Here is a 12,432-nt window from a genome sequence, read left to right on the forward strand (position 1 = left end):
TGGCCATTTTGAAATGTCAGGTGTCTGTTTTCCTCCCACCAGAAGCTGCCTTCATCAACTCTTGTTAACATTTCCATGTTTCCCATATTCTGTTGTAAACTGTCTTGTCTGTAACAACATCTATGTCAGGTGAGGGATCCCTCCTCTGTTGCTCACCCTGAGCTTTCTCCAATTTTTACCTGTTAAAAATGTTTTCCATGGAGTTTTTCCTCAGTGGATGTGAGGGTCTAAGGACAGAGGATGTTGTTATGTCATGTAAAGCCCTTTGAGACAAACTGTTTGTAAAAACAGGGATATACAATACAATGACGTTCGGAAACTTGTGGATACTGAGGGCAGACCTGAATCTTCACTCTCTGTAAGACTTTGAACAGTTGCCAGTCCTGCAGACTTGGACCTGACTCTGGACTCTTGATGTCATTCTGCCACCTGCTGGTGAAAAGCTCACAGGGCTGAGCTTTAGGAAACACTGAGCTACGGCTCTAAACTGTACAGAGGTGAGGTGATGCATGTTTCCTGGATCTCTCTCTCCTTTAGTTTCTTGATGGGTGTTTCATATTCTTCAGCTCAGTTCATCTAATCACTGAGGTTTTTTTAATAAGAACCTAAAGGGAGATTTTCAGAATGATATAATCGCCTGATGACAACTGATCAAAGTTCATTCACACTGAGAGGAGAGACCACAGCCTTCATAGAAACACTCTACATTGTTGTATTTTGTTTTATGTTTGTGTGACTTTTATTTATTTTAATTTCTTTACATACACACATTTTAACAGGTGAACAAACTACAGCAATCTCTGCATGCAGGTACCTCCACCTTCCAGGAGACAAAACAGCCTTGTCAACTTCTACAACTTCTAAGAAAAAATAAAATCAAAAGCAGCAGCTCAGTAAAGTGCACGTCTTCACTCTGATGAAGTGTTGTGTGGCAGCCCCTCCTGCTCAAATGGCAACAGACTATGGCTTTAGTCAACCAGGACTCACACTGTAGTGTGGTCTCTTTGTTTCCAATTGAAAGGCAGATGATTAAATTATATTACATACACATATCAGAAAGGGGGGCTGCTGCTGGATTTGGCCACACTTACATATCCATCATACGTTGCTATATTATCAATATTAATATGTTTATGCATATATAATATTATATGTAGCTGAGGTTTCCGCCAAACCAAACACACACTCAACAACGGTGTCAGTTTAACAGGGGGAAGCAAAGATGAAGGTCTTTCTAGTGAACCTGACATTACTACTTGTCTTTTAACTCCACACAGATGTTTTACAGATGAAAACATCCAACTGAAGGCATCAGAGCAGATGATCTGGTGATGATACGTCAGCTGAGTCACAGCTGTTGTTTCACATAAACACACCAACATCAGAGAGAATCCCTTAAATGTGGTTCTTAAAAAGGACAGAAGCTCAGTGTAAAATTAATTCAGTGCTCTACATATTAAAACCAACTAGAATCATGTATGATAACTGGCTCATCACATGATTTTAGTTCATGAGTGCATCTTGTGATATTTTGTGTTCTGATGCCACAGCTCCACTTGTAAGGCCAGGAACAGATACGCAACAGAAAATAGTCCCCAACAAAAGCATTTGTTCCTCTTGGATTCATAAAGACTGTAGACTTGCAGTTTCTTTGAAGGATATACGTTTTTTTTGTTTTTTGTTTTTTGTTTTAAGATTCATGTGTTTAGTAGGAAGGAGTGCTGCTGCAGCTGGAGGCCACAGAATGGTGGGAGGTGGGAGGAAACATTAACACACTGTGAGTCTAGATTTCCCTCTGGAGTCTGCTGAAAGAAGGAACATTCAGACTGTTTGTGTTTGTTCCTTCACAGCCTGAACCTCTGTTCACCGTCACAGGGAATATGACAGGAAACACACTGGTTGGAGTTTAGTGTCACTCTGTACTGAGGTCAGATCAGCTGCACTGAGCTTCATGAAAGAACTTGTCAGTCCATCAGTGTCTGTACCAGTGTCGTTAACATAACTGGACTGAGATCAGTTCTAATACATGTCAATAACTGGAGGAATAAATTAATTTGCATGTCTTCTGGTGGCTGACCCTTTGTATATTCACACCAAATCAAATCATCAGGTTCAACATGTCTGAGGTGGGATCAAACAGGGGCTGGAACCAGTCACTTAGAGCAGCAGTGAGGCTGCAGGGAGTCCACACTGTTCTGGAGTCAGATCCAGCTCCAAAGGTTGGAGAGACTAGGGGACAGCCTGAGGGGACATGCTGTTCTGGGGTCTGTGTTGAGGCTCCAGTTTAACATCTGGCCCTTTTTTTGATTTAAATGTTTTGAGTCAGCGGGCCACAGTAGCATGTGCACACACCTGGACCCCGCCACTCATGTCAGACTGTCTCTGTTCCTCTGCTTGTGGACACTGATGATGATGATGATGATGATGATGATGATGATGATGTCGTCTCTCTTCATCCTCAGAGTCTAGAAGCAGCTCGGGGAAACGGCTGCAGGTCTACTTGCTGTGGTGGAGATACTGCTGGGTGAACATGTTGAGCTCACTGTCCAACCAGCCCGCCTTGTTCCTGACACAACAACACACAACACACCATCATTTTATACCTGGATTAAATTGATTAATCTAAATTAATTCTTTAGGATGATGTTTAAAAATTAAACAGGCAATTAAAGTACAGCGCTGCCACGAGCTCTCTTTACACATATGTAGGTCAAACATCTTAATCTAAGTGAGGGGACTGTTTCAAAAAGAGTGGACTGGAAGTGGTTATTCTGGATTTTAGCATGCAATCTCAAATAAATCACAGACTACAGCAAAGTCTGCCAGAGACGACTGGTAGAAAAGCAACAAGTGGCTAGCATTAGCACAATCACTTCCCCATAGTACGCCATCTGAGGAGAAAAGGTCCTGGCAGAAAGACATGACCGTACACTGGTATTTAACATCACCAATTATATGTTTCTCTATGTAAAGCTGACAGCTACCAAGCTTTAAACTTATTTCCATATTCCTTTGTCTTCTGTAGTTTGTTTGTGGGGGGGTGAAAAGTAGATTGAAGTCTAACTGGGTGTAGTGTAATAAAATCTGATTGTATTAAATCTGTATTAGAATCTTTGTTTCATAAGCTGACTGTTAAAATCTCCCCTGGACCAGGGGTGTGTGGTGATAGTGAGGACAGTGCGACACCCTTGACTGGTAAAATATGAGAAAGTGTTTTCAACATGAGCAGGTGCAGGCAGCGTCTAGAGCTTTACTCTGGTCCTGCTGTCCAGCTCTTTAAGCATGTGCTTACCTCAGCAGCTTAGCCTTGCTCTGCAGACTGTCCAACAGCTCGATTTTCTTGTTCATGTCTGTGATCTCATCCTCCAGGTTCTGGCGGGTGACATCTACCTGCTGGCACAGCTGAGAAAACACACCAGCCAACTCCCTGGAGACAACAGCAACACAAACACACTTAGAAAACACATGTTAATGTTCATCTATGTTTTCAGATCAGGCACCACAGTGCTCTGAAGTGCACAGTCACAGTGTGTGTGGTCAGTTAACATGCTCACTGCTGGACTTGGTGGCTGCAGTTGGATCCAGTGTAGCTGACAATGAGCTGCAGCTTCTCTGTGGCGTAGTCCACAAACTGTCTCTTGAAGGCTCTCTCCTTGGCCTTGGTGGTCCAGGTCAGCCGCTCATAGATGTAGAGGAGACCATAGAGGCCCACTGACAGAGCGATCAGCCGCCAGCCCACCGCCTTCCAGATCTACACACACACACACACACACACACACAGCTTCAACACGCTGAGCAGACAGTGTTGCATGATGGCAGCTTGTGTGTGTCTGCATCTCCTTACCACTCCACCAACCACAAGGACGCCCATGGAAGTACGGGAGGTGAGGGAGGCCAGACCCGTCACCATGGAGACCATCAGCTCCTCCTGGGTCATGGAGCTCTGTGGGAACGGAGGCATGCTGGTGCTGACCGGGGTCAAGGCCATGGGCCTGGGGACCTGCAGGAACAGCTCAGAGTCAAGACCACTTCACTTGGAGAGGTCTGAGTGAGGGTCTACCAGCAGCGCCTCATCAACCAGCTGCTTCCACAGCCGTCAGGGAGGGCTTACCTGGTCGTTGTAGCCCATCAGGGCCCTCCGGGTGTTCTTGGGCCCCAGGAAGCGGTTGACCAGCATGGTCCAGCCCAGAGAGAAATGGAAGCCGATGTCTTCCTGAAAGTCACTGCACAGCTTGTCACAGGCCAGGTCGTAGCTGAGGCTGAAGCACTGACGAACAACCATCTTATCTACCTGCTCTCTGACTGGGCTGGGCAGGAGAGGCTTCAGGCCCTCTGTGGGCACGCACACACACGGCTATATATCACACTACACATATATACTTTAAGCACCTTTTCAGCTAAAGAAAGTGTAAATTCACCTCTTTATCCACCACTATCATGAGTATTAGCTGGTTCATGATGAGCTGCTGATGGTGCATCTAACACACTGGACTACAGAGTGTCACATCAGCAGTGTTGTGTTCATAGTTCAAATCATGAAAGGATGCTGTGCAGTAAGGCTGAACCATTTGGGAAATTTATCTAATTACGATTTGACCAATATTGAGATTTAATATGCGATTATTTTCCTTATTCAACAGACAGAAACAATAACTGTTCTATATTACGACCAACACAATATTTGATTCATAACACAGTAGAGTTTTTTACAGGCTTGTTGCATGTAAACGTTGATATAAAACTCAGTAACCAATCACAAGAAAGCTCCCTGTGTGATGTTCAGGGACAGTTCAGGACAGTCTGAGGACAGAGAGCTTTGAAGTTGAAGTTTATATTAAAGGGATAGTTCTTCCAAAATTCAAATTTCACTCAGTCCACATGAGGAGTAGATAATAAGGGCTGGGAGAAGTCCTCCATGCCTTCTCTGAGTTCCAGCGGGGCTCCGTGCAGCACTGCATGTCCATATGACGGTTGAGAACAGAGCGCACTTTTCTTCGTCCAAAAAGACACACCAAAAAACATCCAAATACCTCCACACTGCTCGTCTGTAATGTCCCTCTTGTATTGAAGCCCCAACATGAGAAATTGTTCTGAAAAAAATTAAATACGTCTATATTTTAAAGCAGATATCAGTGGAATGTTTTTGTTAATATAAGTCCTAAATAGTCCTATTTTCCGTCAGCAATCACTTACATGAAGTATTTCAGCCTAAACACGAGTCTCTCCGTCACTCTGCTCTGCTGTAACCCGAGGAGAAAATTTTCCTTGTGGGATACAAGTGTTATCCAATGAGGAGAGAGAACGGCATGAAGGGCTGTGTGTGCAGCCAAGGGATGCGCGTGAATGTGGTGACGTAGCACGAGGACCAATTGATGCCTGACAAGGGCGGGGGCTGCTAACTCATGGTGCGTTCAAAGAAACTCGTACTTTGTGTTTTTCCTTCCTGTGAAGTCATACCAGTTCGATCTGGTACGAGTTCACGGGTCGGAAGTTACGAGTGGCTGTTATAGGGAACTTTCACAGACAACAGGATGGTAAAAACACGAGCTACGGGTTACCTGGAACGCTACCAAGTCGTAGTTGTGACTTGAAGCTGTAACTTACGGTTTCAAAAGCCTGCCTTGAACGCAGCATTAGCCGAAACGGCCGCGAAGCTGATATCTGCTTTAAGCTTGTTTGTAGCGGAAGCTCCCAGCACTACTCTTCCTGGTCCGTCCAAATCGCGCGAGATTCCGGCAGAGCAACACTGGGAGCTTCCGCTACAAACAAGCTTAAAACATAGACTTATTTAATTTTTTTCTGAACAATTTCTCATGTTGGGGCTTCAATACAAGAGGGACATAACAGACGAGCACTATGGAGGTATTTGGATGTTTCTTGGTGTGTCTTTTTGGACGAAGAAAAGTGAGCTCCGTTCTCAACCGTCATATGGACATGCAGTGCTGCACGGAGCCCCGCTGGAACTCAGAGAAGCCACGGAGGACTCTGAAACTTCTCCCAGCCCTTAGTTCACCCACTACTCACCCTCATGTGGACTATCCCTTTAATGAAATACACCATGAGACTGTGACAGGTCTCTGTACGTCTTCACCACAACTCACATGTTCTCAGCTCCAACGCCATGTGCTCTTCGCGTTTTTATAAAGCTCCGGTAGCGACCCGGCTTTAATATTAATATTTATTTATTGACTCGGTAAGTCATCGGCGTTTTAGCCACACAGCGATCGTACGTCGCCCCATGAAGTCACAACAGCACCGAGGCAGGTTCTGCTCACCTGACGCTGTGCAAAGAGTAGTTCCACACAATGAAATACTGCTCCTCTCCAACATTAAAGTTTCACTAGTGCTATGATCATCTGAGCCTGACGTCAGGAACAGTGTGGCGATGTTGCCTGTAGGGCTGACCCAAAAAATGTGAAGCTTCAAAGCTTCGTTCGTTTCCATGGTAATCAATCATGAAGTCCGTGATAGATTTTTTTTCCCCTTTTTCCCTTTAATTGCAAATGCAATTAAAGGTTCAGCCCGACTGCAGTGACAGCAATAGTTCACCAGTGTGTGTTGGTGGCGTGTGTAACCAGTATTACCAATCATGTCGGTCTGTGTGGTCTGCAGGGCGCTGGTGATGGAGGTGGAGCACCTCTCTGACATGTTCTTGCCAAGACCCTCCTCTACATGCCGATGAAGCTCCTGGAGCAAAACAAGACAAATGTTATGATAAGAAACAAGGGGGAAAAGTACAGCTTCTGACAGTGTGTTTCCCTACATGGATACATCAGACTGTATGTGTGAGACGACTGGTGGATGTCCCTCAACAAGCCACACAACTCATCTGTCCAGTGACTCTGCATTAGTGTGATGTAACAGCGTTGCCGTTCCTGCTCACACAGGTCCCACACAATATCTAGTGTATTAACAATATCACAATGTATTTGCGCTAATTCAGTTGTCATCAACTCTTCACACCTTTCTCCATGCTCATGTGTACTGTATTCTAATTAGGGGTGCACCGATTATTCGGTAACCGAATATATTCGGCCGAATATTGCAAAAAAAGCAACATTCGGCCTTCGGTGGAATGAGCGCAAAGCAAGGCCGAATATTAAAAAAAAAAAAAAAAAAAGGTCTGATAAATACGCTATCGCGCGACGATGGAAACGGCAGCTTAAACCCCATGGAGCTTTATTAGTAGGTGACTCCTACTGCTGGAAAAACAACAGCAACAAGAGCGGGGGGGGGGGGGGGGGGGGGGGGGGCTGCACAGCGACCGCGCGCACCGTTGCACGTCGCTCCAAGAGCCCGGTGCCGGTGCGGACTGTCGGCGGCGGAGACACGGCCACTGAGAGGACTGAGTGAGGGGACCGTTCCTGTAGGAACGCGCCTTTTATTAATCATTTAAAAACCAAACAACAACATGCTGAGTAGGCTACGAAAGGGAGAGACGGCTGCAGCAGTTAAAACGAAAGTTCCTCGTCCCAGCATGTCGCCAACTCCGTCCGTGGCCGACGTCTTTTAAAACAGAGTTTCCCAACCTTGGGGTCGGGACCCCATGTGAGGTCGCCTGAAATTCAAATGAGGTCGCCTGAAATGTCTAGTAGCCTAATTGATGAATTAAAAAAAATCTGACCAAGAAAGGTTAGGAACCACTGTTTTAAAAGACACTTGGGTTTTTTTGATGAGCAACGGCAACTGGAATATTCAAAAACTGTCAGAATAGTCAATAAACATTTACTTTCTTTGAAAATTAAGTTTAAAAAAATATTTTATTTAAAAACTTTATAACCACTTTCAGTATTCGGTATTATTCGGTTATTCGGCCAAGCGTTTTGATTTTATTCGGTATTCGGCTTCGGCCAAAAAAATGCCATTCGGTGCACCCCTAATTCTAATATTATTAAAACTGTCACATATTTTTCTGTTTCCATTCTAAGACAAAGGAACAAGTATGAACTACTGAGAGAAATAAAGAACTACCTAGAGCTGAGAGATTCAACAAAAATAACTGACCTTTAGAGCCTTTAACTGATATAATCCTGCTCTTGTCTGTTATTTCAGTTTTCCCCTTTTTAATTTGTCCCCTAGTGATGCATTTTCCAGGTTTTTAAGGACACATAGGAACCCTTTCATACAGCTGTTCACAGTAACTGTCAATGTGTCAAGTGTTTCTAACAAAAACACTCAAATCTACGTTTGCATTTGTATTAGACTCTGGACTCTGTGTTTGTCCAGGTGAGTGTGACTCTTCTGGCCTGTGCTCATCTCCTCCTCCTCGTGTGCTGGAGGCTTAGACAGCAGCAGCCTGTGTGGCCTCTGTGCCCATCAAATGAGCTTTGGCGAGTTGAATGAGAACATCACGACACAGTGTGGACCGCTCTTACATAACACAGATTAGTTGAGCTTTATACAGGTCCAAAGCCAAAAGGAGGCCTGAGATGAGCTTTACACTCTGCTGCATGTAGATACCAGACTGACAGATGTCGGGGGGGGGGGGGGGGTTCAGAGCACACAGAAGTCACCATATTAAGACATGTTGTTTATTATTCTTAATTTGTATGTATTGTTTTGTCTAAATTGTTCTTATTTCCATTGCGATTGTTTTTAATGTTTTGATGTAACTATAATGTAACTGATTGTGCTCCTGATTGTTTTTAATCTCTGTAAAGCACTTTGATTGAAAGTGCTCTACAAATAAATTTATTATTATTATTATTATATTCTCATTCAGCATTATAGTCTATCCTGTTATTATCCTTATAGTCATGCTTTACATAGTGTCTGAGGCCCTCCTGAGTCAATCATGCTTCTGAGGGACAGACCAGGGGTCAGTTGCATAAACGATGCATACACACAAAAACCATTTCCTGCACCTCACACACTTTGACCATCTCAACACACAGTTTTCCAAAGTAGTACAAGAGTTTCACTGTTTCCTGCCATTTGTTTATGTTTCACTGGAAGCCCAACGCTTCTGCAACTGACACATTTTAGTTTCCAACAGACTAACTCAGTTTATTTATAAAGCACATTTAAAACAACCTTGGGTGATAATAACTATGACTTGACCTTCACTTGGGCATGTGAAGCTTGGTCATGACTCCACAGATGCTGCATCAGGTTTGAAGTGTAAGCTGTGACTTTTTTTCCAGTGAGCTTTGCAGACAGGCGACTTACTCTGGTCATTCTTGGTGTTTGCCCAGTTAGCACAGCCTCCATGCGCACGTCAAGTTGGTGCACCACTGGTCTAACTGTTTTCATTCCATGTAAGCTGTGCCAAAAGTAATGTACCAGTGTCTTACAATTACATAACAGTGATGTTTCAAGCACAGCCAATAGTGAGACAGGTTGAACTGCAAGGCTTTGTACTTCTGACAAAAAGAACATGTGTCGATCCATGACTAAAACTAGGGATGTGCACGGTTACCCGAGTACTCGAGTAGGCAATCTGCTAATCGTTATGAATTATTACCCGGTTAACCTAGGATTAAAAAAATGGCATGTTAGAGCGCAGTCTAGCGTCTGATCAAAGTACATACCGTAATTTCCGTACTATTGAGCACACCTAAATTTGAAAAGAAAATGAATTTTGTACATATATAGGCCGCACTTGAATATAAGAAGCAGGTTTTCATGTTGAACATGAGATGTTTACACAGAAAGACAGTACACGGAAGATTTGTGGAACTGTACAAGTCCACTCGCTTTTCCTCTGTTCTGGTTCCGCTCCTCTCCTCCATGTGCATCTGTTTACAACGATTACACGGTTACATAACATATACGATGTTATGACGTGTGTGTTTGTGTAGTCTTAACCGTCAAGAACAAAAGATTACGGGTTACGGAGCGCGTTTGTGACGCGGTGTGGTAAAGGTGCGTTCACACCGGACCTTTTATTTTTGTCGCTGGCGACAAGTTTACATATTAAGTCAATGTAAACGAGCGACTGAGTGATTAATCGCTTAAGCGGAAAAATCGCTGGGGCTCCGAGCGACAGCGTCCGAGCGACGGAGTGAGAAATCGCTCTGTCACTCAAGATGAGAAATCCCAACTCTCTGACCGTCAGTCGCTTGTCGCTCAGCGCTGATTGGCTGCCGTAATCTATGCCTAACTACTGTATGACAACTACTGAAATCATGGAAACGTAATACAACTCCACCGGTCCGGCAGAGCAAAGCCGGCTTGACGTTGTATGGCGCTTGTGGGACTTCCACAACAGGTAAACAGCTGCAGCAGGTACAATGTCAGAGCGATTCCGAGCGAGGTGAAATTCCCGTATGTCGTCGTTGTTGTCATTGTGGTTGTTGTTGTCTTGTTGTTGTTACCGTTGTTTTTTGGAGCAACACGAGCGACAGCTGACAAAAATAAAAGGTCCAGTGTGAACGCACCTTAAGACCAGGTTAGGTTACTCAAGCCGTTTTCCCACTAAAATTAGCGGGTCGACGCGGGTTTTTTAAACGCGGGGCGACCCGCTAACAATCGGCATTTGGCTCCTTTCCCATTGACCAAAATGAGCAGAGTCTGACCCCCGCTGGGGGATCAGACAGAGCATAAACCAGTCGCCCCGCTCTCATCCGCGGTGCAAAAGACACACACAGTCATGCCACAGCCGCCCGCCGCGGAGTGTCCGTCTGCAGAGGCAGACGAGGCGGCTGGCTGACCTGGAGCACCAGGACTGCGGAGGACAGCGAGTCTGCTGCGGCCGGATGACGGACGTCCGCGGCACAACACGTCAGGTAAACAGACTGTCGCTTCTTTTTTTTCTCCAATCGTTTTTGGTCAGTGTTCTCTGATCTTTTGATCCCAGTCTCGGATGAGAGCAGAGCGGAGCAGAGCATGTTTTGGTACGTGATATGAGACGCGACCGGCGAGATGACATGGCGGCACGTAACGCTCAGCGTCATCACGTAAATTAGCGGGTTGACGCGGGTCTGGCGTTCCCACTGCAAGCCGTTCGGAGCCGATTTTAACCCGTGTCGACGCGGCTCGGTGCGCCTTTCCCACTGCCACCAAAAGCCGATTGTTAGCGGGTTTAAACGGGTTTTTTGACCAGTGGGAAAGGGGTATCTGTTAGAAAATTATTCAAAATGCCCATCCTTAACTAAAACTGTGTGCAAGTACAGAACCAGATGATCATAGTTTAATTTCAAAACTTGTAATCTGGATCAGAGTAATCCAGATAATGAAATCCTCCTTTTCTCAGTCATGGATCACGGTGATCCTGCTGACTTTATCTGAGTATTTCAAAACACTGGCAGGGTGGATCACCGTGATCCCTACCTGGCCGGATACGGATTTCCAAATCTCAAGTCTCCGCCTCCGGATCTGAAACATGGCGGACTACTTCACCAAAGGAGCAGCTGGGAGCACGACTTTCACGTCAAAAGTGTAAGTTTACTGTCGTCTAATGTGTAGCGGTTTTAAGACCATACGAATTCCAACCAACACATCATGCAAGCCAGCTATTTGATTTGTCACCTACTTGAAACGAGAGCGTAACGATCCCTAATTGATCCACAGCCGTGCTAACGGGAGCTAACTCGGCTCCATTGACTTGTGTGTTAAGCAGCTAGCGGGCTAGCGACGTAGCTGCTATGTTGATCAATTTTGCGGTCTGTGGTTTAATTTACAAGGGAATTAATCTGACGTACATCATACCTTAACTGTTTTACACTTACACCAATCTGTTCAGAGTTTATTAACGTTATGCAGCAGACTTTTTTCTTTTTAAAGCAGGCTACCTGTGCTGCAGACCAGACTGCTGTAGTAATTAGGAAACGTAACATTAACTTACACAGCACGTGAACAATACAGTTCATTCAGAAGTGTCAGTAATGCTGGTGATATCATGTTTTTGATCATTTCTGTCACTATTGTTTATTTCTGACTATGACAAAGATATACTCATACACCGTCTCTTTTTACTTTCAGAGCCCACTCAGCAATACCACTGCTGATAAGGACAACAGTGAAACAGTAAGAGTGTTGGAACTCCTTGGAAACCTTGGTGTTTGGATTTTGAATAAAGTGCTTGAAACTGTACTTGAAATAAAGCCACTGAAACTGCTTGAAATTGTGATTGCATTATTTTTCATAGCATAAGCCTATAGCTTGGTCAGTAACCCGATTAGAAACACTTTCCTCTTAATTTATCTTCCTTATGTAGAAGCCTCTCACTAAACATGATTACCGTATGTTCATTTATTGCACAATAACATTTGATTTGATGAAGTAAAATAATCAGTTTGTATACAAACATGTTTTGAAATACATTGCTGCATGTTTTAAAATATCATTCACTTTACAAACATTGTAAAAATGCATTTAAGTTTATTTTGAAGTTAAATTTGTCTTTGTTAAATCAGAAGCATGAAAATATGCCTTGTAAATGCTTGGAAAGTGCTTGAATGTGATTTAAATTAATAAATACAGCAGTTTCAG

At 44.2% G+C, this 12,432-nt stretch overlaps 1 protein-coding gene across 1 annotated transcript in view; it reads right to left on the minus strand.

Annotated features, from left to right (window-relative positions):
* Positions 1-721: 721 nt before the first annotated feature.
* Positions 722-12,432, minus strand: part of mfn2 (mitofusin 2) — a 31,903-nt gene continuing 20,192 nt past the window's right edge. Inside the window, exons 13-18 of the mRNA XM_083976016.1 lie at positions 6,585-6,687; positions 4,112-4,332; positions 3,845-4,000; positions 3,555-3,751; positions 3,293-3,427; positions 722-2,566 (exon numbers count right to left, since the gene is read on the minus strand). Of these exons, the coding sequence (XP_083832142.1) occupies positions 2,497-2,566; positions 3,293-3,427; positions 3,555-3,751; positions 3,845-4,000; positions 4,112-4,332; positions 6,585-6,687 (882 nt within the window). The 3' untranslated portion in view covers positions 722-2,496. The remainder of the gene's footprint in view (positions 2,567-3,292; positions 3,428-3,554; positions 3,752-3,844; positions 4,001-4,111; positions 4,333-6,584; positions 6,688-12,432) is intronic.

This window comes from Trachurus trachurus (genome assembly GCF_905171665.1).
Source record: "Trachurus trachurus genome assembly, chromosome: 7".
Classification (NCBI taxonomy): domain Eukaryota; kingdom Metazoa; phylum Chordata; class Actinopteri; order Carangiformes; family Carangidae; genus Trachurus; species Trachurus trachurus.